General features: G+C 46.2%; 1 protein-coding gene across 3 annotated transcripts in view; it reads left to right on the top strand.

The window, feature by feature from the left end:
- Nucleotides 1-25,465, top strand: part of sh3gl3a (SH3-domain GRB2-like 3a) — a 63,429-nt gene that overhangs the window by 4,069 nt on the left and 33,895 nt on the right. The window contains exon 1 of one of the 3 annotated variants that reach the window (XM_078427577.1): nucleotides 17,852-17,904. The exons of the other annotated variants lie outside the window; for them this stretch is intronic. Coding sequence (XP_078283703.1) covers nucleotides 17,854-17,904 — 51 coding nt within the window. The 5' untranslated portion in view covers nucleotides 17,852-17,853. Of the gene's footprint in view, nucleotides 1-17,851; nucleotides 17,905-25,465 lie in introns of those variants that run through there. 3 annotated transcript variants of the gene reach the window in all.

Genomic DNA, 25,465 nt, shown 5'->3' with positions numbered 1-25,465 from the left:
CGTCGAACAGTACAGCACAGCCACAGGCCCTTCGGCCCACAATGCCTGTGCTGAACATGGGTGGAAAATAAATTGGGAGAGAAGTGAAGGCAAGTAGGGGAGGCACAGTGGTGCAGCGGTAGAGTCGCTGCCTCACAGCGACAGGGACCCGGGTTCGATCCTGACCTCAGGTGCTGTCTGTGTGGAGCTTGCACGTTCTCACTGGGTTTTCTCCGGGTGCTCCAGTTTCCTCCCGCATCCCAAAGACGTGCAGGTTTCTAGGCTAATTGGCCTCTGTAAATTGCCCCGAGTGTGTAGGGAGTGGATGGGAAAATGGGATAACATAGAACTAGTGTGATGGGTGATGGATGGGTGGCAGGGACTCCGATGGCTGAAGGGGCCTGTATCTGTGCTGTATCTTTCAATCAATCAATTAATAAATCAAGGGTTGGATTGAGCAAAACCTATCTATGTCTTTCCTTTTATTGTACATTTCACAATCCACATTTAAAGATAGACACAAAATGCTGCAGCATCTCTGGAGAGAACGAATGGGCGACAATAGACAATAGACAATAGGTGCAGGAGGAGGCCATTTGGCCCTTCGAGCCAGCACCACCATTCAATGTGATCATGGCTGATCATTCTCAATCAGTACCCCGTTCCTGTCTTCTCCCCATACCCCCTGACTCCGCTATCCTTAAGAGCTCTATCCAGCTCTCTCTCGACGATTCGGGTCGAGACCCTTCTTCCACCCGAAACGTCACCTATCCCTCCTCTCCAGAGATGCCGCCTGTCCCGCTGAGTTACTCCAACATTTTGTGTCTGTCTTCGGTGTAAACCAGAATCTGCAGTTTTTTCCACAACATTTAAATATGTCAGTTTAACCTCCTGTGAGAATATCCTGAGACAAATATTGTCTGATCCCAAATAATTAACAAAGATATTGAAAAAGCATCATGAACATAGGCCCTTTGTCCGATGTCTATGCCAAAATAATGCCAGTTAAACTAATCTCCTCGGATTGCATGTGATCCACATCCCTCCATTCCTTGCACAGCCATGTGCCTATCTAAAAGCCTCTTAAATGTCACTAATGTACCTGTCTGCCACTTCCACCGCCCCTGAAGCATGTTCCAAGTGCCGACCACTCTCTATGTGAAAAGAAACTTGCTCCACTCATCTCCTTTAAACTTTTCCCCTCTGACCTTAAAGCTATCCCCTCTGGTATTTGTCATTTCCACCCTTGGAAAAAAAGATCTCTGATGCCTGCCCTCAGGAGGGCGGCACGGTGGCGCAGCGGTAGAGTTGCTGCCTTACAGCGCCAGAGACCCGGGTTCGATCCTGACTACGGCTGCTGTCTGTACGGAGTTTGTATGTTCTCCCCGTGACCTGCGTGGGTTTTCTCTGAGATCTTTGGTTTCCTCCCACACTCCAAAGATGTGCAGGTTTGTAGGTTAATTGGCTTGGTGTAAGTGTACATAGTCCCTAACGTGGAAACTATAATGTGCGGGTATCGCTGGTCGGCACTGACTCGGTGGGACGAAGGGCCTGTTTCCGTGCTAGATCTCTAAACTAAACATGACATTGCATCTTTCATACTCAGTGTCCTGATTGATGAAGGCAAACAGACCATACACCTTCTTTACCACTCTATCTACATGTATCTATACACTGTCATGAATCGATTGTAATCATGTACAGGTGCTCCTCGATTTACAATGGGGTTTCGTTCTGATAAACCCATCGTAAATCGAAAATATCGTAAGTCGAAAATGCATTTAATACATCTAACCTACCAAACATCACAGCCACCTAACCTACCCAACATCATAGCCACCTAATCTACTGACATCATAGCCACCTAATCTACTGACATCATAGCCACCTAACCTACCCAACATCATAGCCTAGCCTAGCCTAACTTAAACATGCTCAGAACACTTACATTAGCTTACTGTTGGGCAAAATCATCTAACACAAAGCCTATTTTATAATAAAGTGTTGAATACCTCATGTAATTTATTGAATACAGTACTGTACTGACAGTGAAATAATAGAGTATCGGTTGTCTCACTCGTGATGGCGTGGCAGACTGGGAGCTGGGGCTTGCTGACGTTGCCTGGCATCACGAGAGAGTATCGTACCGCAAATCGCCAGCCCGAGAAATTATCAAAATTCGAAGTACGGTTTCTACTGAACGTTTATCGCTTTTGCACCATCGTAAGTCGAATCATCGTAAGTGGAGGAGCATCGGTATTGTCTTTCCGCTGACTGATTAGCACGCAACAAAAGCTTTTCACTGTACCTCGGTGCATGTGACAATAAACTAAACTGAGCTAAATATGTTGCTACTTTCATGGATCCCAACATTGCTGTGCACATCAATGCTGTTGGGTGTCTGACTGTTAACTGTGTACTTCCCCCTTACATTTGGCCTCCCGAAGAGCAACACTTCACATTCGCCTGGATTAAATTCCGTCTGCCATTTCACTGTCTATATCTGTAACCAATCTATTTGCTGCTGTATCCTTTGACAGCCATCGTCACTGCAACCAGCTCCTCCAATTATTCCATCGTCTGCAAATGTATAAACCAATCCAGGGTCTCGACCCGAAACGTCACCCATTCCTTCTCTCCAGAGATGCTGCCTGTCCCGCTGAGTTACTCCAGCATTTTGTGCCTATCTTCGGCTTAACGCAGCATCTGCGGTTCCTTTCTACTATTATTTCTTTGCTGTTATTTAAAACTAGCGTGCAGACCTCCAGGATGTTCCTTGCTCCGTGAAGTGTTCATCAAAGTCGTCACTGGACCTGCGTTACGGTGCTCTCCGTGTGAAACGTTGTGCGTAGGTGCTTGGGAGCGTCACCGGGAGATTCCCGAGCATGTTAGTTGGCATCCTGATCTGGGCATGCTGCACTGGGCATGAACCTTGGAGCGCCATCGCAACAGATGGGCGGCCCTGCTTGAAGAAGGCAACTTGCCACCCCATCCTCCTCAAGGGCAACGAGGGAAGGACAATAACAACATCCACATGCTGAAATATATAATTAGTTAAAAACACAAGCAAACCAATAAATAAACAAAGCCATTAGTGGGCGTGTTGATGGCGCAGCGGTACAGTTACTGCCTCACAGCGCCAGAGACCCGGGTTCGATCCCGACTACAGGTGCTGTCTGTACGGAGTTTGTACATTCTCCCTGTGACAGCGTGGGTTATCTCTGAGATCTTCCGTTTCCTCCCACACTCCAAAGACGTACGGCTTTGGTATAAATGTAACATTGTCCCTAGTGTGTGTAGGATAGTGTTAGTGTGTGGGAATCCTTGCTCAGTGCGGACTCGGTGGGCTGAAGGGCCTGTTTCGGCGCTGTATCTCTAAATTAAACTAAACTAAATAAATGTATTGTTTGAGGTTGGTAGAAGTGGCAGGTAAATGACTGTCTCATCTGGAGGGAATGTTTCTGGGCCATTGATCATGCTGATCATCTTATCATGTATTTATGATGGTACAGAAGACAACCATTCGGTCCATCAGGTCAATGCCGGCTCCCAGAAGAACAATCATAAGTTCATGTTCATAAGACATGGGAGTAGAATTTGGCCATTTGGGCCGAAGGGCCTGTTTCCGTGCTGTGTAACACAATGAATTTTTTTTTTTTTATTGTCACCCAAGTAAGTTTTTTCTGCACCTATGCAATCTGTGAGCTGATCCATCTGGAGGGTAAGTGAATTGACTAGGAATCGGCTAAATGGAATTGGATAAAACTAGGAGAAGATATCGAGTTTGCATGGCAGTGGGAATGTTACAGGTGTAGACTAACCTCTTTCAAAGGGCTAGCATATGCAAAATGGCCTAAATGGCTCCCCTTGTTTTGCAGGATGTGTGAGCCAAAAGATGCATTGATCTTGAGACAGTTTCATCCAAGAATTGTACTGGGCAGTTCCCAATTTCAATGTAATTTATCAATTGACAGGTCAGGGTATAGCATGGAAACAGGCCCTTCGGCCCACTGAGTCCACACTGACCAGCGATCCTCAAACACTAGCACTATCCTACACACACTGGGGACAATTTACAATTATGCCAAGCCAATTAGTCTACAAACCAGTACATCTTCCATGTGTGGCGTTATTGATTTTTTTTCTTCAGAAATCAGTATCTTATTCTCTTTAATATAAGTGGTAAATAATTCCTTGGTTCCTTTCTTGAATTTTCAAGGATTGTGTTGCAAATATCTGTTTGTTCAGTAATTCTCACATTGTTTAATCAGGCTACTCTCCAGAATTTCACACAAACTGTGTTACGACTCGAATATAATGTTTAAACAATTCAATAAACCCAAACATTGTCAAAAACACCAATGCACCCATTTCCCCCCTGTTGTGGTGATAAGTGGCACTCAGGCACAACCTCTGTGATATTTTTTCTCAACCACTTCCATTTCTCCACCTCTTCTATGTATTTACACTTCCTGTCGAAGGTTTTAGTTTGTATTCCGCCTTCATAGTGTTCACCATTCATCATTCTCTTTAAACGTACACCGAACTGACCTCTGCTGTCTGACTTCAATGCTAAAATATACATCCCTGCTTAATATTGTCACATCTCACGAAATTTCAGTTGCCTTGGAAATTGTCCTGTCACTAACGACTTTATAATGAATCAGTTTCAAAGGTCAAACAATTAAGTTTATGGCCTGCCCCTCAAAGATGTACTCGATGCTCTTTTCTAATATTTTGAGTGTGGTCGTTTACTGTGTGGAGAATTAAGGCCATAACTCAGTCACCTAAGGTCTTGATGCACTGTCATGTACACTGCATAGAGTCATAGAGTGATACACTGAAGCCTGCTATTGCAGGAGTATTCCTATGACTTCTCTAACTTCAGGCAGTCCCTGTTTTCCCTCTCTATCCCCTCCCCCTTCCCAGTTCTCCCACTAGTCTTCCTGTCTCCTACTACATCAGCCATAATCACAATGAATGGTGGTGCTGGCTCGAAGGGCCGAAAGGCCTCCTCCTGCTCCTATTTTGCTATGTTTCTACATCCTATTTTTGTCTCGCCCCCTCCCCTGACATCAGTCTGAAGAAGGGTCTCGACCCGAAACGTCACCCATTCCTTCTCACCCGAGATGCTGCCTGACCCGTTGAGTTACTCCAGCATTTAGTGTCTACCACAGGAGTATTCACTATTTTCTGCATCTTGTATTTGGTGAATCTGTGGAAGGCTGTGGAGGCCATCAATGGATAATTTCAAGGCGGAGATAGATAGATTCTTCAGTAGTAGGGTGTCAGGGGTTAAGGGGAGAAGGCAGGAGAATGGGGTTAAGAGGGAGAGATAGATCAGCCGCGACTGAATAGTGGAGTAGACTTGATGGGCCGAATGGTTTAATTCTGCTCCTATCACTAAAAAAAGTGTGCAAACTTTCTTATACCTCTTTGCTGAAGAGTATCAGACAGGATTTGACATTGGATCACAAAACAATATATGAGAGTTTGAGGGGAGACCTGAGAGAAGTATTTAAATTATGAGATGCATAGATAGGTCGACAGTCAGGACCTTTACCTCAGGCTGGAAATGTCAAAGGCTAAAGGGCAGAGCATGAAGAAGAGAAGGGTAAAGTTCAAAAGAGATGTGTGGGGCATGTTTTTTTACACAGACGGTGGTGGGAATGTGGAACACACTGCCAGGGATGGTGGTGGACACAGATACGATAGTGGCATTTTAGACAGGCATGGAAATAGACACAGAAAATAGATGCAGGAGGAGGCCTTTTGGCCCTTCGAACCATTGTGATCGTGGCTGATCATCCACAATCAGTAACCTGTGTAGGACAATCAGTAACCTGGGCCTGCCTTCTCCCCATATCCCTTGATTCCACTAGCCCCTAGAGCTCTATCTAACTACTTTTTAAATTCATCCAGTGAATTGGCCTCCACTGCCTCCACAAATTCACAACTCTCTGGGTGAAAAAGTGTTTTCTCATCTCAGTTTTAAATGGCCTCCCCATTATTCTTAGACTGTGGCCCCTGGTTCTGGAGGCCCATGGACATGCAGGGAATGTTTGGGATATGGATCATGTGCAGGCAGTGGAGATTAGTGTGATGGAATCATGTTAGGCATGGACATCGTCGGCTGTACTATCCTATGTGGAAAAGAGATACATGATGATATGGGTGGAAACTGTTCTTCAGTCTGAAGAAGGGTCTCGACCCAAAACATCACCTATTCCTTTTCTCCAGAGATGCTGTCTGACCCGCTGAGTTACTCCAGCATTTTGTGTCTATCTTTGGTATAAACCAGCATCTGCAGTTCCTTCTTACACTGTCTTGTTCTATATGTAGGAAGGAACTGCAGATGCTGGTTTAAACTGAAGATCGACACAAAAATCTGGAGTAACTCAGTGGGTCAGAGAGCAACTCTGGAGAAAAGGAATGGGTGGCGTTTCAGACTTCTGACAGAAGAAGGGTCTCAACCCGCTGAGTTACTCCAGCTTTCTGTGTCCATATTCTGTATCGTCCTATGTTCTGCGTTGATCAAAAATTTGATTGAGAAGTAAGTTTCAAAGTGCATGTTATAGGTGGACTGAAAGTCGAGAGCAGTGAAGGGAACACTCCAGTAAGTGAATGAAAGGAATGCTTGGAATTGGCAGCTGAAGACTCTGCTATCACTGGTGAAGTAATTTAGCTGGGCGCTAATGATGAGAGCAGATTTAGAGGAGTGCACAGGATAGTAGGACTGGCAGATCACTAAGGCAGGGAGACTTTAGATACTGCTGGAATTAGGAAGGAGTGCGGGAGTTTTAAAAGATATTGCTTCACCAGAAGGTATCACAAAATGCTGGAGTAACTCAGCAGGTCAGGCAGCATCTAGGAGAGAGGGAATGGGTGACGTTTCGGCCTCACCAGAGGCCACAGATGAGACACAAATGAGGAACATGTACTTTGTGCATAACAAGCAGAGATTCAAATCCCCTGAGATTTTTAGATTTAGAGACACAGCGCAGAAACAGGCCCTTCGGCCCACCGGGTCCGTGCCGCCCAGCGATCCCCGCACACTAACACTATCCTACAGCCACTAGGGACAATTTTTACATTTGCCCAGTCAATTAACCTACAAACCTGCACGTCTTTGGAGTGTGGGAGGAAACCGAAGATCTCGGAGAAAACCCACGCAGGTCACGGGGAGAACGTACAAACTCCGTACAGACGGCGCCCGTAGTCAGGATTGAACCTGAGTCTCTGGCGCTGCATTCGCTGTAAGGCAGAAACTCTACCGCTGCGCCACCGTGCTGCCCACGTTCTATCTATGGAAGATAGAACAGGGGTAAAGTTGCTGCCTCACAGTGCCAGAGACCCGGGTTCGATCCTGACTATGGGTGCTGTCTGTACGGAGTTTGCACGTTCTCCCTGGGACCGTGTGGGCTTTATCCGGGTGCTCCGGTTTCCTCCCACATTCCAAAGACGTGCGGACCTGTAGGATTATTGGCTTGGTGTTAATTGTAAACTATCTCTAGTGCATCTAGGGTAGTGTTAGTGTACGGGGATCGGTGGTCGGCGTGGACTCTGTGGGCCAAAGGGCCTGTTTCTGTGCCGTATTTCTAAACTTCACGACACTAAACGAGTGTACGGATGATCTTTGTTCGGCGTGGACCCGGTGGGCTGAAGGGCCTGTTTCCACGCTGCATCTCTAAACTAAACTAAACTAAACAAGAGGGGAAGACCTGGAGTGCTTGGAATGGGTAAGACCGTGCTGAACAAAGAGATGGCTGAGGGTGTAGTGTGTGGTTGAGTTGAGGTATGGGCAGAGTTGGAAACATAGAAACATAGAAAATAGGTGCAGGAGTAAACCATTCGGCCCTTCGAGCTAGCAACACCTTTCAATATGATCATGGCTGATCATCCAGAATCAGTACCCCGTTTCTGCTTTCTCCCCATATCCCTTGATTCCATTAGCACGAAGAGCTAAATCTAACTCTCTCTTGAATACATCCAGTGAATCGGCTTTCACTGCCTTCTGCGGCAGAGAATTCCACAGATTCACAACTCTCTGGCTGAAAATGTTTTCCCTCATCTCAGTCCTAAATGCCCTCCCCCTTATCCTTAAACTGTGACTGGGCAATCCAACACAGGAGGAAACTGATGGTCATTGATTAGATGTGATTGGTCCCACTGGGTCATGGCTGACCATGGGTGATGCATCCTAGTTGGCTGCTTTCTCCACACCTCGGCTAGACCAGCGTCACTTGTGGCTGGAGAGACCAATGTAGGAGTGACAGTCTCTGTGGCAAAGATCACATTTGTGTGTGGTCTCTGGTCTGTTGAAGTTGCTGTGTTCCTCTCTGCGTGCCCGCTTGTCTGCCGCTGTGTTCATCAGTTTCTCTTCCCCCGTTTAGAGGTGTTGGTTCAGGGTACCTCTCCAACTCGTGCGGTCAGCTGCAAGGTTCTCCCAGGACTCCACATCGATGTCGAGCGCCTTCAAATCTCTCGTGCAGACATCCTTGTAACGTAGCTGGGGGCGGCCGATGGTTCTCCTCCCAGATGTCAGCTCTCCATAGAGGATGTCTTTTGGAATACGGCCATCCTCCATGCGTTGGACATGGCCCAGCCACAGCAGCCTGCGCTGCCTGAGTAGCACGAATATACCTTCTGATTACTCATCTTGGCATCAAATATGACACAAGTTAAAATAGGCCGAGATGATATTTAACAGCTGTTGGGAAATGGAGTCGTTAGAGAATGGAATTTATCTCAGGAACTGAAGACAATCTGGACTTGGTCGGTGGTATTCGAGGTCATGTTGCAGACCATGGTTTAGTTTAGAGATACAGCACGGAAACAGGCCCTTCGGCCCACTGGGTCCGCGCTGACCAGCGATCCCCGCGCACTAACACTATCCTACACACACTAGAGACAATTTTTTACATTTACCGAGCCAATTAACCTACAAACCTGTACGCCTTTGGAGTGCGGGAGGAAACCGAAGATCTCGGAGAAAACCCACGCAGGTCACGGGGAGAACGTACAAACTCCGTACAGACAGCACCCGTAGTCAGGATCGAACCCGGGTCTCCGGCGCTGCAAGGCAGCAACTCCACCGCTGCGCCACCGTGCCCCATGGTAGAGTTGCTGCTGTACAACGCCAGCAACATGGGTTCGATCCAGACTACGGGTGCTGTCTGAATAGAGATTGTATGTTCTCCCTGCGACCGCGTGGGTTTTCTCCGGGTGCTCCTGTTTCCTTCCACATTCCAAAGATGTGCAGGTTTGTAGGTTAATTGACTTCTGTAAATTATCTCTGGTGTGTAGAATAGGACTAGTATACAGGTGATCACTGGTCAGTGCGGACTCGGTGGGCCGAAGGGCCTGAATATGCACTATATCTCTAAACTAAACTAAACTGAAAGTGTGTAGGAAGGAATTGCAGATGCAGGTTTACACCGAAGATAGGCACTAAAAGCTGGAGTAACTCAGCGGGACAGGCAGCTTCTCGGGAGAGAAGGAATGGGTGACATTTCAGGTCGAGACCCTTCTTCGGTGTTTGGTTTTGGAGAACAGAATTGGGCCAGCACGATCGTATTGAATGGCGGTGCAGGCCTGAGGGGCCGAGTGGCCTCCCTCTCCTATTTTCTTTGTGTATCTCTATTGGTGAATGCCATGTTTGCATTTGTATTAGAATTTATCATCTGTAAGTGAGTTGCAAGATGTGTAATCTAATCAGGCGACTCAGATGACATCATCAGCTGTGAAAGAAAGTACATGTTGTTCAAAGTACCATTTCAGCTCTTTAGATAATTTACAGCCTTGAATTGGTGTTTTCTGTTATTTTCCATCGTGATTTAACAGTTAAAACGCCAAGCAAAGTTTATTTCATAAAGTTGACTTGCTCTGGAAAAGGTTTCTCAATTATAATGTGTGTCGGATGTATTAGGGGCAGTGGAGTTGTTGCCCAGAGACCCCGGTTCGATCCTGACCACGGGTGCTGTCTGTACGGAGTTTGTACGTTCTCCCCGTGACCGCGTGGGTTTCCTCCGAGATCTTCGGTTTCCTCCCACACGCTCCAAAGACGTGCAGGTTTGTAGGTTAATTGGCTTGGTATAAATGTAAATTGTGTCCTCTTAGTCACCGCTCAAACAACTCAATCAAATTGGCAAGACAAGACTTCCCATGCTCGCTATCTCTAATCAGTAACGGGCCCAAAGTATCGGAGTAACTCAGCGGGTCAGGCAGCATCTGTGGAGAACATGGATAGGTGACGTTTCACAGAGTGCTGGAGTAACTCAGCGGGTCAGGCAGCATCTGTGGAGAACATGGACAGGTGACGTTTCACAGAGTGCTGGAGTAACTCAGCGGGTCAGGCAGCATCTCTGGAGAACTTGGACAGGTGACGTTTTGGACCACGACCTGAAACGTCACCTGTCCATGTTCTCCAGAGATGCTGCCGGACTTGCTAAGTTACTCCAGCACTTTGTGTCCATTTGTGTATTAACTCACACCTGTAATTCCTCGTTTCTACATTTCTAATTAGTCCCTGGCCACGCCCACTTCATGTGAGTTTGTGTGGATTTATTTTCAACCCTTTTAATAGATCTGGAAAAAACCACGATATCTGGTATTAAAGAACATGCGTTTCTCCAGTAACTTTCTGGTGCTTACGCTGCCAAGTGTTTCCTGCTCTGTGAATTATTTGCGGTGCTGTTCTTGAGATAACGGATTCCAAACCAGGAATGAGGGGAATCACCACTTTGGTTTGTGATAGTTGGTGGTGAGAAGCACAGATCTTCTCTCTTCTTTCATCAATGCCAAGTAGTGTTGTCAAGCTGGAAAGTGTGCAGAGAAGATTTACGAGGATGCTGAGTTGTAGGGAGAGATTGGGCAGGCTCGCACTCTATTCCTTGGAGTGCAGGAGGATGTGGGGTGATCTTATAGAGGTGTACAAAATCATGAGAGAAATAGATTGGGTAGACGCACAGAGTCTCTTGCCCAGAGTAGGGGAATCGTGAACTAGAGGACACAGGTTTAAGCAGAGGACGGAAAGATTTAATAGGAATCTGAGGGGTAACTTTATCACGCAAAAGTTAGCAGGTGAATGGAACGAATTGTTGGAGGAGTTAGATGAGGCAGGGACTATCCCAACATTTAAGAAACGTTTAGACAGGTACATGGATAGAACAGTTTGGAGGGACATGGGTAAAACGCGGGCCGGTGGGACTAGTGTAGATGGAGCATGTGGGAAGGTGTGGGTACGTCGGGCTGAAGGGCCTGTTTCAATGCTGTAAGACTCTATGACTCTATATATTTGAAAAGGGATGAGGTATGTCTACACTGTGGTTGTGGGAGAGAGTTCCACAACACGGAGTCAGTGTTGGGACAGGATATGTATATGAACACTGGAGTGGGGCTTGGTCCTCAACAACTTATTAATCAGAGGTGGATGCTACAGATAAGGTGACATTACCTGTAGGCAAATATACACACTCTGTGGAGGTGCAGAGAACGACTCGAGTTCCACCAGCGATTCCCTAAATGATGTTGACATTTTTTTAGTGTAAGAAAATAACTGCAGATGCTGGTACAAATCGAAGGTATTTATTCACAAAATGCTGGAGTAACTCAGCAGGTCAGGCAGCATCTCAGGAGAGAAGGAATGGGTGACGTTTTGGGTCGAGACCCTTCTTCAGACATTTATTTAAGTCTGAAGAAGGGTCTCGACCCGAAACGTCACCCATTCCTTCTCTCCCGAGATGCTGCCTGTCCCGCTGAGTTACTCCAGCAATTTGTGTCTATCTTCGATTTAAACCATCATCTGCAGTTTTATTTCCTTGACATTTAGTTAAATAAATTCACAAATATTACTTTTGCAATTCGGCAGCATAGTTGGAAATCTCTGTTGGGGTGTATGGTATTATAATATCTTCTTAGTTGTGCTATGAACATATCAGTCATAAATTGTAGTCCATACTTAGCGATTATGTTGCAGGATTCTAATGTTACAGGTAGTTGTTCTTGCACAAAACGGTATTGTGGGTGATATTTCCATTTCATGTTTTGCTTTGACTTTACTTTCAAAATCAGCTAAATCAGCTGGGTTACTGAGAATTACAGGGCTTTCATTCTCACTGTGTCTCAATGGGTGAGGATCGCCGTGTCAGGAATCTTGGGTCTAACTAAATAATATTTAGTTTCCCGAGCCTCGAGAAACAGTTTGAAGAAAGGTCTCGACCCGAAACTTCACCCATTCCTTCTCTCCAGAGATGCTGCCTTATCCCGTTGAGTTACTCCAGTTGAGTTTCTATCTTCGGTTTAAACCTGCAACTTCAGTTCTTTCCTACACACTGCTATTACTAATTTTAATGTCATGTATTTTACTGCACAGGGCTCTATATGCATTTTTACAAGACTGCAGTGGCCTATCATTGTGATAACTGTGCAAGGAATCACTATTGAGATGTGCAACATTTGCAGGTTGTGTCTACCTTTGATCTAAACCAGCATCTGCAGTTATTTCCTACACATTTGCAGAGTTGCTGCCTTATAGCGCTAGAGACCTGGGTTCGATCCTGACTACGGGTGCTGCTTCTTCTCCATAATAAAAAGTTGTATATATCTTAAAAACATAGAAAATAGGTGCAGGGGTAGGCCATTCGGCCCTTTGAGCCAGCACCACCATTCAAGATGATCATGGCTGATCATTCAAAATCAGTACCCCCCCCCGTTCCTGCTTTCTCCCCATATCCCTTGATTCTGTTAGCTCGAAGCGCTATATCGAACTCTCCCATGAAAACATCCAGTGAATTGGCCTCCACTGCCTTCTGTGGCAGAGAATTCCACAGGTTCACAACTCTCTGGGTGAAAAGGTTTTTCCTCATTTCAGTCCTAAATGGCCTACCCTTGTTCTTAAACTGTGACCCCTGGTTCTGGACTCCCCCAACATCAGGAACATTTTCCCAGCATCTAACCTGTCCAATCCCTTAAGAATTTTATATGTTTTTATAAGATCCCCTCTCATCCTTCTAAATTCCAGTGAATTGGCTTTGGTTAAAAAAAATTGTAATTAGTCCCTAGTATGTAGGATAGTGTTAGTGTTCGGGGATCGCTGGTTGACGTGGGTCGAAGGCTCTGTTTCCGCGCTTATCTATAAAGTCTACCCAGCAAGTGAGGCTGGAATCTGGGAACAGCTTTAACAGACTTAATTTTAACTACAGGAAAGATAATTTGGGCTAATTTAAAAAAAAATGATAAACTCAACCTAATCTAATAATTTGGGTTTTGACAGAAGTGACAGAAGTGATTCAGGATTGTAAGACAAACAACCTGCTTTCAGGGAGCAAGTTGGCCAATTAAATGTTATCATGTGGCTACCTTCATAAGTCATAGGAGCAGAATTAGGCCATTCGGCCCATCCAGTCTACTCCACCATTCAATCGTGCCTCATCTATCTCTTCCTCCAATCCCCATTCACCTGCCTTCTCCCCATAACCCCTGACACCCGCACTAATCAAGAATCTGTCAATCTCCACCTTAAAAATACCCAATGACTTGGCCTCCACAGCCGTCTGTGGCAAAGAATTCCACAGCTTCACCACAGATTAGGTCAGTGCTTCCTCCACTGGCATCTAAACATTGGATAACTAATTTATCTTGAATCTTAGACCCTCAGTCTGAAGAAGGGTCTCGACCCGAAACGTCACCCATTCCTTCTCTCCTGAGATGCTGCCTGACCTGCTGAGTTACTGCAGCATTTTGTGAATAAATACCTTCGATTTGTACCAGCATCTGCAGTTATTTTCTTACACTAATATATCTTGAACGATCAGAGCAATAATCCATATAATTTTTCTCATTATATTTTAATTAAACTGTATTTTCCATTCTGAAGTAATTTCATGAAATAACAGTCTAAACAGGTGCAGGTTTTGCACTGGACTGTTATTTTGTGAAAAATGTTTCTTGTATCATCAGCTATTAAAATGAAGAATATTATATGTCGAGAGAATAATTAGGTTGCTGAGTAGAAAATAATGCACGATGATGTGGCATCCAGACAATGTTCCGAATCACGGCACCTTGTATGTTTGTGGATGGTCCCATTAGTCTCATTTTGAATTAGTTTTCATCATTTTCCCTGATTGCAATGCTAACTGCACCTAGATGAAAGCTCTTAAAATCATCTTCATAGATGCTTTGTCGTTGACTTGTCTTTATTACAGTTATTTCAATCTTCTTCAAAGGAATCGGATGTTTCAAAATGAAAAGCAACCATTTGGTAGTTCATCTGCATGAGCAAATTAATTAAAATAATGCTATAAGGCGGCGCAGCGGTAGAGTTGCTGCCTCACAGCGCCAGAGACCCGGGTTCCATCCTGACCACGGGTGCTGTCTGTACGGAGTTTGTACGTTCTCCCTGTTACCTGGATGGGTTTTGTCCGGGTGCTCCGGTTTCCTCACAATTTTCCAAAGATGCGCAGGTTAGTAGGTTAATTAGCTTCTGTAAATTGACCCTAGTGTGTGGGATAGCACTAGTGTACAGGCGATCGCTGGTCGACATGGAGTCAGTGGGCCAAAGGGCCTGTTTCCACACTGTATCTCTAAAACTAAAACTGTCTTATTGCTTATACGTATTTCAGTTGAGTCGGAAGAATTCATTTGGTGTGTGCCCAAGTGAATGGTCAAGCCTAATTAAATGTTGAACAGACAGTGAGGGTGGGGGAGAGCCGAATTACTGCAATCACAATGAAGATTTAGTATAAGTGCAGGAGGGAACTGCAGACGCTGGTTTAAACCGGAGATAGACACTAAATGCTGGAGTAACTCAGCAGGACAGGCAGCATCTCTGGAGAGAAGGAATGGGTGACGTTTCAGGTCAGGAGTTAGGAGTCCCCTACATACCTGCATTTCTTTCGAATGTGGGAGGAAACCGGAGCACCCGGAGAAAACCCACGCGGTTACAGGGAGAACGTACGAATTCCACGTGCAGGTTTGTCGGTTGTCAGGCCCGGGTTCGATCCTGTCTACGGGTGCTGTCTGTGCAGAGTTTGCACGTTCTCCCCGTGACGCTCATGGGTTTTGTTCAGGGTGCTCCAGTTCCCTCCCACTTCCCAAAGACGTGCGGGTTTGTAAATTAATTGGCCTCTGGTGTATAATTGCCTCTAATGTGTGAGAAATTGTGTATAATTGCCTATAATGTGTGGAAAAAGTGGGATAACAAAGAACTGGTGTGAACAGGTGATCGACGGTTGGCATGGACATACTGGGCCGAAGGGCATGTTTCCGTGCTGTATCTCCAAACTGAACTACAGGGCCACACATAGAGTGCAGAGATATGGGGCTAGCTGACTAACTCTTTGTGTGGACTTGACATGCCAAACAGCTTCATGTTGTGCTGTAACGATTTGAGATTCTGTTGTCATATTCTAAGAAAATTATAAAGCCATGAATTTATCTTTCAAAAATTAGTTTCAATTATTTTCTGTTACTTTTTGGAGACACCAAGTCCTGGATGCACACACTGCTTTGCTATCAGTGATGTCTCTGGCCTGTGACCTTCGAAAATTGAATGGAAATGTTACCTTTTTTTACATAGATCAATAATGAAATAATCAGTGTTATTTACCATGGTAATCAAATTTGGTTCGAAGCATAATTTAGGATTTATTACTTCTCATTCTGCAGAATTGTGTTCAGGCCACAGTGTGCAGCAAATGCATCAAAGGCTCAGAGCAACACTCCGACACGTGTACAAAACTTGCAGGATCTGTTCCATCTTCTACAGTGTGTGAGAAGGAACTGCAGATGCAGGTTTAAACCGAAGATAGACACAAAATGCTGGAGTATCTCAGCGGGACAGGCAGCATCTCTGGAGAGAAGAAATAGGTGACGTTTCGGGTCGAGACTTTTCTTCAGACACCAGATTTGAGTCTGAGGAAGAGTCTCGACCCGAAAAGTAATCCATTCCTTCTATCCAGAGATGCTGCCTGTCCCGCTGAGTTACTGCAGCATTTTGTGTCTGTCGTTGGTGTAAACCAGCATCTGCAGTTCCTTCTTACACAAGTATCATCTCTTCTTATTTTTGGGCACATTTGAAGCACATTTATTGTGTCCCCTTGGTGCTGAGGTGTTTGGCAGCTGCTCTCGAGTGCAAGAGAGTTACCACCAACGCCATGCCTATCAATGCCCAGCTAACATTCCCGCAAATCCAATCGTTCATCCGGGAAGGAGAGAAACGGGAGACTACCACCTCGCCTCTCAACTCGTGCCCACTGAGCGCAGCCAGAGACTGGGAAATGCGGGTTGACCTAGGCCAGAGGCTTTCCTTCCCAGTTGAAATCGCAGCTACCAACCTGCGACCAGACCTGGTCCTCTGGTCCAGCTCCTGTCGGCGTGTTCACATCATTGAGCTGACGGTGCCCTGGGAGGAGGCTGTGGACGAAGCATTTAAAAGGAAAAGGCTGAGATATTCCAACCTTGCAGTAGAGGTAGAGGAGCGAGGTTGGAGTGTAAGGGTGCGTCCAGTGGAGGTGGGGTGCAGGGACTTTGTAGCCAGTTCCACTGCAAGGCTCCTGAGGGAAGTTGGAGTCAGAGGGCAGGCCCAAAGGAGGGCAATCAAAGAACTTGCAAATGCCGCCGAACGGAGCAGTCACTGGCTGTGGCTGAAAAGAAAATATACTGTCTGGGCTGCCACGTGACCATCTTGAGGCTAACCATAAGACACACACCCAGGTCTGATCATCCTGTGGTGGGCCTGCCTCGACTGAGGGTGTCTTGTGATAAAACGCTGAAACACCCAGTGACGTTGAGGTACACAACTGAAGATGTGTCTGAATGGTAGCAACATCACCTAGTGGTCACCCCCAAGAACAACACCAGTCAATTGTAGTGCAAACCTTAGAGATTGTAACATCTAGTCCTACTAATCAATCGGACACTGAGCTAAATCGGGGATTGTTTTTAGATATGGCAATAATCTCATTGATCCATGTGCAATTACTGTATTTCTTTGTAACGTTGGTACACGTGACAATAGAACAATTGAACCCGGACTGGAGAACAGCTTCTATCAGAATCCTGAACCAGCCACCTCTTTCACACCACATCCCCATATGTCTTTGGGATGTGGAAGGAAACCAGAGTACCCGGAGAAAACCCACGCAGTCACAGGGAGAACGTACAAACTCCATACAGCCCGCAGTCGGGATCAAACTCTGGATTCTAGCTCTGTGAGGCAGCAACTCTACCGCTGCGCCACTGTGCCACCTCAAATTCTTGAGATACATGTGGCTATGGTCCTAGGGTTGTACAAGATTTCGGGCGGAGATGTTTCCATGGTTAGACCTGCTGGAGATGGACACAAAAAGCTGGAGTAACTCAGCGGGACAGGCAGCATCTCTGGAGAGAGGGAATGGGTGTCCATTTGGGTTGAGACCCTTCTTCAAACCAGCTGGAGACTGCTTGACAAAACATTGGTCTTTTCTCCACTAACAATTTCCATAATTTGAGCGGTCGCGGTGGCGCAGCGGTAGAGTTGCTGCCTTACAGCGAATGCAGCGCCGGAGAACCGGGTTCGATATCGACTACGGGAGCTGTTTGTACGTTCTCCCCGTGACCCGCATGGGTTTTCTCTGAAATCTTCGGTTTCCTCCCACGCTCCAAGATGTGCAGGTTTGTAGGTTAATTGGCTCAGTAAATGTAAAAACTGTCCCTAGTGGGTGTAGGATAGTGTTAGTGTGCGGGGATCGCTGGTCGGCGTGGACTCGGTGGGCCAATGGGCCTGTTTCCCCGCTGTATCACAAAATGAAACTGAAAATATTTATTTTGCAGAGTTTCTATTCAATATCAATTCTTTAAATTGTAAAGTGCTATTCCTATTTTACAGATGTGATGACACTAATCGCCGGGTTTGCACTGCCGTTCCCTGCCCACGTTGATGAAGTAATGGTTTTAGCAAATGAATGGAGCTGGTGATGATATGTAAGGTCGGGCTGTGGTGTCCTGCAGTAGCACATTGCTGCCTAGTGCAAGAATGAGTCATTCTCTCTTGAAAGACACAGATCTGTCTGTCCCAGTGCCGTTGATTTGCACGGGTACTGTTTGCAGAATTACAAGGCCTTTGTTCAAGTGGCATTCCCATGCAGCAGAATGTTTGATTTTGTTGCATCATTTACGAATATCTTAACAAAGCTCCGACAAAAACATATATTCTAATCTGAAGAGAGGCGCAGAGTGCTGGAGTAACTCAGCGGGACAGGCAGCATCTCTGGAGAGAAGAGATAGGTGATGCTTTGGGTCGAGACCCTTCTTCAAAACATGAGAACCAGGAATGTAAATTCACTAAAGATAGACACAAAATACTGGAGTAACTCAGCGGGACAGACAGCATCTCTGGAGAGAAGAGATAGGTGATGATAGGTGGAGACCCTTCTTCAGACCAGGGTTAGGGTCTAAGAAGGGTCTTGACTCGAAACGTCACCCACTCCTATCCAGAGATGCTGCTGGTCAATCTGAGTTACTCCAGCACTTGTGTCTATCTTCGGTTTAAACCAGCATCTGCAGTTCCTTCCTACACATGCAAATTCACTGCTCCGGATCAAAAGCAGAAGGACAGAGTGAGGTGGGCGTGCGTTCCATCCTGTCAGTGGAAAGACTATACATGGTTATAATCAAGTCACAGTGTACAGACAAAATATGTAGGAAGGAACTGCAGATGCTGGTTTAAACTGAAGATAGACACAAAAAGCTGGAGTAACTCAGCGGGACAAGATATATTAATTTTCCATTGCCAATAGAACAATGTTCATATCAGTTTTCTGGCTGTCAAAGTGGACTAGGCCAAGCCCCCAACTAGAGCATCATTGACCTGAGATGAATCTGATCACATGAATTCCCAGCCTTTCCAAACAAATTCTTCATGTCTTACTCTCCCCGCTCCCTCGAGCTGAGCTTTCTGCTGCACTGATTAGCTGTTTAAGTGCTTTTCTAGATTGCTCAGTGTTGAGATAATTGCTGCTGTAATTGTTCTCGTTGCTGGCTGATGTTTTATTCTTGAGGGGGAGCTGGCCCCTGCAATGATCTGCTGCAGTGCTGAGATTAATTACACTTTCTCTGGGGCTGTGCACATTATCTCTGTAAATTGATCTGAGTTCTCTTTCAGCACTGTACACATCAAGCCTGTGTTTGTTGTATGTTTTTGTGATTCTTTGCTTGCATCTGTTAAATGTATTTAATCGCTCACGGATCTAGGGAACCACCGCTTATTATCAACAGCAAGACACGAGGAATTGCAGATAGAAACATAGAAAACAGGTGCAGGAGGAAGCCATTCGGCCCCTTCGAGCCAGCACCGCCATTCAATATGATCGTGGCTGATCATCCAAAATCAGTACCCCGTTCCTGCTTTCTCCCCATCCCTTGATTCCATTAGGCCTAAGAGCTGAAATCTTGCAACACAAAGTACTAGAGTAAAACCATAAGACAGAGGAGCAGAATTAGGCCATTCAGCCTGTTGGCTTTGCTCCGCCATTTGATCATGGCTGATCAAATCTTTCCTTCTCAACCCCATTTTCAAGCCGCTCTCCATAACTTTTGATGTAACGAGATAACATATCAATCTCGGCTTTTAAAAATAGCCAAAGACTTGTCTTCCACAGCTGTCTGTGGCAATGGATGCCACACATTCACCACCCTCTGGCATCTCCTTTCCAAAGGTGTTGTGGTACCTTCCAGGTTCAGCTCTTTAAGTAGCAGGAAGACGATTCATGTCGGCAGTAAATTATCATTGTTTCAAAGAGACTTTTTTTTGTATTCTCCTAATATCCTCAGGAAATCACCCTAGACTTAATTGTCTGGCAGGGTGAAGAGAGACACAGAGTGCTGGAGTAACTCAGCGGGTCAGGCAGCATCTCTGGGGAACATGGATAGGTGATGTTTCACAGAGTGCTGGAGTAACTCAGCGGGTCAGGCAGCATCTCTGGAGAACATGGATAGGTGATGTTTCGGGTCGAGACCCTTCTTCAGACCAGACAGGAGTCTAATCCTGCAGGGTGACTCTTTACAAATGACCAATATTTCTGTTAGTTACTGGTACTACTTTGACTTTGAGAAATTTGTGCATTTGTCTTCCAGTAAATGAGGCTGGGAACCCGCCCTTGTTTGCACTCTGCCAATTCACACCAACCTCACGTTGCCTCAGCAAGGCCAGCAGCATCATCAAAGACCACTCTCACCCCGGTCACTCTCTCTTCTCCCCTCTCCCATCAGGCAAGAGGTACAGAAGTGTGAAAACACACACCTCCAGATTCATGGGCAGTTTCTTCCCAACTGTTATCCAACAACTGAACCATTCTCTCACCAACTAGAGAGTGGTGCTGAGCTCCCATCTACCTCATTGGAGACCCTCGGACTATCTTTAATCGGACTTTACTGGACTCTATCTTGTACTAAACGTTATTCCTTTTATCCTGTATCTGTACATTGTGGATGGCTTGGTTGGGATCATGTATCGTCTTTCCGCTGACTGGACCGCACGCAACAAAGAAGCTTTTCACTGTACCTCCGTACACGTGACAATAATAAACTAAACTGAAAGTGTTGGGGGTGATCAGACTATACCTTCCTACCCACCTGAAGTCTTCATCCATTCCCAGCCAGCACACAGTACTACAGCAAACACAGGAACAATGCAACTTCATCCATTTTCCATCAGATAGCGCTGACTTAAGGAAGGAATCTTTGATTATTTATTTGAAAAGAAAAAGCTGCAATGGAGTATTTGTTTAAAAAAAAAGAAAATTTCTTGTCGGGACCCAGAACATCACCTATCCAAGTTCTCCAGAGATGGTGCCTGACCCGCTGAGGTACTCCAGCACTCTGTGAAACATCACCTATCCAAGTTCTCCAGAGATGCTGCCTGACCTGTTGAGTTACTCCAACACTCTGTGAAATATCACCTATCCATGTTCTCCAGAGATGCTGCCCGACCCGCTGAGTTACTCCAGCACTCTGTGAAACGTCACCCATCCATGTTCTCCTGGGATGCTGCCTGACCCGCTGAGTTACTCCAGCACTCTGTGAAACGTCACCCATCCATGTTCTCCTGGGATGCTGCCTGACCCGCTGAGTTACTCCAGCACTCTGTGAAACGTCACCTATCCATGTTCTCTACCGATGCTGCCTGACCCGCTGAGTTACTCCAGCACTCTGTGAAACGTCACCCATCCATGTTCTCCAGGGATGCTGCCTGACCCGCTGAGTTATTCCAGCACTTTGAATCCTTTTGTGTATTTGCCAGCATTTGCAGTTCCTTGTTTCAACATTTCTAGTTAATTGTCTGCTGAACATTTTTTAGAGCTTTAATCAGTCTTTAAAGGACTTATAGAAAGTTCTTTCGTATAGAAAGGAGATGAGGAGGAAGTTCTTTCATCAGAGGGTGGTGCATTTATGAAATTCATTGCCACAGACGACTGTGGAGGCAAAGTCATTGGGTATTTTTAAAGTTGACAAATTCTGAATGACTAAGGGTTACGGGGAAAAGGCAGGAGAATGGGGTTGGGAGTGAAAGATAAATCAGCCATGATTGAATGGCGGAGTAAACTCGTTGGGCCATATGGCCTAATTATGCTCTCATGACTTACGAACTTTTGAACTTAGATCTAGCAAACTACTCACATCACAGGAAAGGATATTCTAAGAAATACGCACATTGCTCACTGGATAAGAGTAAGACAATTCAGTCAGTCACTTCCATCTGTAACACTTGCTAGGTAAATTAATGGAGAGATAGAAAACTGGATCACTTGCATTTTCTATCCCAGATATTTTTGAGCAAATGCATGAAAAAATGCTTTAAAAAGCTGGTTACTTTGTTTACCCAATAATTCCAAATGCAATCTTTTTTTTACCTGTACCATTAACTCAGTTGTTCAAAATATGTTGGAGGCAGTCATGCGAGCTTCGTGAAGACTAAAGGGGGGTTCTCTCCACGGTGGAAGCTTGGAGAGCTATTGTTCAAACAAGGTACTGCAGATGCTGGTGTACTAAGAAAACAACACAAAGTGCTGGAGTAACTCAGCGGGTCTGGAGAACATGGAGAGGTGACTTTTCAGATTGGGTCCTTTGTTCAGACTGATTGTAGAGGGGGCAAGAAAGTTGGAAGGACAAAGACTGGCAGGTAATCATTGAACCAAAGAACTGCAGAGGCTGGTTTACACCACTGGTAGACACAAAGTGCTGGAGTAACTCAGCTGGTCAGGCAGCATCTCTGGAGAAAAAGGATGGGTGACGTTTTGGGTCAGGACCCTTCTTCAGACTGAAAGTAGAGGTGGGCGGAGAAGAAGGAACAATAGGTGCAGGAGGAGGCCATTCGGCCCTTCGAGCCAGTACGCACCGCCATTCAATGTGATCATGGCTGATCATTCTCAATCAGTACCCCGTTCCTGCCTTCTCCCCATATTATATTGGGAATGTCATACACTGTCATATTAGGAAGAAGAATTATTAGATAATGAATTGGCAATGGCAGATCAAGGTATGAATTCTTAATTGTAGGAAACGTTTCACCATGTTAATCACAATCCTTAAACCTATTTGTGTTTCCCTGCACCTTAATTGGTACACGTGACAATAAACAGACCTTGAGCCTTTGTTTATAGTGTGGAAAGCTGGTGATGCTTTATTAAGAGGCGCAGTGTGGTGCAGCGGGTAGAGCTGCTGCCTCACAGCACCAGAGACTCTGGCTCGTTCCTGACCTCAGGTGCTGTCTGTGTGGACCATCTACCTGTGACCGCGTGGGTTTTCTCCGGGTGCTCCGGTCTCCTCCCACATCCCAAAGACCTGCGGGTTTGTGGGCTAATTGGCGTCTGTGAATTGTCCCTAATGTGTCAGTGGGATAAAACAGGAACTAGTGTGGCCGGGGTGGCCGATGGTCGGTGTGGGTACGTACGGTGGGCCGAAGGGCCTGTTTCCAAGCTGTATCTCTAACGAAAAAAAGAACTGAGTGTCAAATGTCAGGAAAATAAATAATGTTAAAGTGGCAGCACAATGAAGCTGCATAAAACACTTCCAAACATACCGCAATAAAACATGAACAAAGGCTGAGTGAAACACATCTGGAGAATGATTTAAACTCGTTCCGATGAAAAGGATGGAATTGGACCTTAGCCATGAATTTTATATCTACTCTGACCAGGTTGACCTCTCTGGCTGCCTTTCTATTTCACTCTTTGCAAACCCAGGATTGTCCCAACGTCTTTTGCCAATCCTTAATTTTTAAATAATCCCAGGTTTGTTTACAAACCCTTCCATGGTCTCGCCCATTCTTCCATCTCACTTCCTTCAGTTCAGCCTTCTTCTGAGATGGTTGCTCCTGTCCTACAGTCTTGTCTTTGTGTGCTAAGTTCTGTTGCTTTGCTGCTGGAGGTATAAGAAAATAACTGCAGATGCTGGTACAAATCGAAGGTATTTATTTCACAAATTGCTGGAGTAACTCAGCGAGTCAGGCAGCATCTCAGGAGAGAAGGAATGGGTGACGTGTCGGGTCGAGACCCTTCTTCAGACTGATCTCAGATGTCTAATCTCAGATGTTCCCTTTCTCTTCTCTTCAATCAGCCAGACGAGGTAGTGGAGGCACACACCATAACAACATTGAAATACACCTGGACAGGTACATGGATAGGAACGGTTCGGAGGGATATGGGCCAAACGCAGACAGGTGGGACTAGTGTAGATGGCACATGTTGGTCGGCGTGGACAACTTGGCCCAAAGGTTTCCATGCTGTAAGACTCTATGACTATATGAATCTTAGGTGTGTCGATCTGAAATGCTCAGTGTCCATTTCTGACGATGCTAATGCCTTACTTGTTCTCACCAATAGTGGATCTGCAATCATTCATTACAATTGCCCTATCGAAGGTATTGTAGCGACCGTAGAGAATGGTCCAGGTCGTCGAACCCTCGGATTGGCCAGCGAGGTCACGTGGGAACGCGACCATGGGGATTGGTCCAGGGAACGACATCGCTGATTGGCCAGCGATGTCAGGTGCGCGTTTGGCGCCCGTTTTAGTCAGTTCGGCGAAGTCTTCAAGGAAGACAGTAAGTTTGTATTGGTTGTCCTGTACCTTGTTGTTTAACTCTGTATTCGTGTATTGCGGCTGCAATAAACTTCGTCTACAACCAACAAGTTTCGGACTCGCCATATTGGTGACCCCGACGTGATCTGGACGATCACCGACTGAGCAGGAACCCGACGCCTCGTTGACGATGAGCGAGCAGGGCACACCGGAGTCAAGCGCGGCGGGTGTCCATCTTCCGTTATTTTGGACGTACGCACCGCAAGCTTGGTTTATCCACGCCGAGGCTCAATTCCATATAAAGAAGGTGTCGGACGAATCCACAAAGTACTTCTACCTCGTCAGCGCTCTATCGCCGGACACAACCAAGCGCGTGATGCGGTTCATCGTAAATTCACCTGCGGAAGACAAGTACGAGGCCATGAAGAAGGTATTACTGCGAACCTTCGGGTTTAATAAGCATGGTGGTGCGGCAAAACTTCTGCACCTACCGGATCTTGGAGACCAACTGCCTTCCGTCCTCATGGCCGAAATGATGATGCTAGCCGGTGAGCATACGGATTGCCCGATGTTTGAACAGGCATTCCGCGAGAAACTTCCCGAGGATGTCCGACTGCTGCTCACGGATTGTTCTTTTAAGGACCCCGAAGCATATGCAGCGAAAGCGGACGCGCTCATAGCGGCAAAAAACAAGGCAAGTGGTTCAATCAACAAAGTCTCGACATCGGTGACCACGCCACAGCGACGGCAAGATGGCGCCACGTCTCCCGCCAATTCTTCGAAAGCCCGCCAAAAAGATCCGCACAAGCGCGGCTGGTGCTATTATCACCTACGATGAGGTAACGAATCCCGCAACTGTCGTTTGCCTTGTACCTTCGCGGGAAATGCCTTGGCCGATCGTACATAGGGGCAGTTACGATTGGCCAGAACCGGCGCCTCTATGTCCATGATCGATTCACGGACACAGAATTTTTGGTGGACACGGGAGCCATCGTCAGCATAGTGCCGCCGACCGACCTCGAAACCAGATCGGGTAAGACAGGTCCCACCCTCATCGCGGTTAATGGCAGCCCAATTCGCACTTTCGGTACACGGAAGATGTCCCTTGTGTTAGGCCTCCGCACGTACGAATGGCCATTCATCATAGCCGACGTCAAGCAAGCGATCCTGGGCGCAGATTTTCTCTGGGCTTTTTCACTGGTTCCTGATGTCCGCGGTAACGACCTCCGACCCTCTGCCGAAGATGAACACGTCGCTCCGACAATCGCCTCCTCGCCCAGCCCTACTGTCCAGGCCGTCGTCGCGGCCCCCGACTCGTATGCTGCGATTCTGGCAGAGTTCCCAGAGCTGCTCGTCCAACGTTTTGACGCACCTTCGGCTAAGCACGGTGTGGTCCATCACATCCGCACCGAAGGCCCTCCCGTTTTCG

Source organism: Rhinoraja longicauda, chromosome 33 (genome assembly GCF_053455715.1).
Source record: "Rhinoraja longicauda isolate Sanriku21f chromosome 33, sRhiLon1.1, whole genome shotgun sequence".
Classification (NCBI taxonomy): domain Eukaryota; kingdom Metazoa; phylum Chordata; class Chondrichthyes; order Rajiformes; family Arhynchobatidae; genus Rhinoraja; species Rhinoraja longicauda.
Note: the sequence above shows the minus strand (reverse complement) of the source record. Positions and strands in the feature narration are given on the sequence as shown.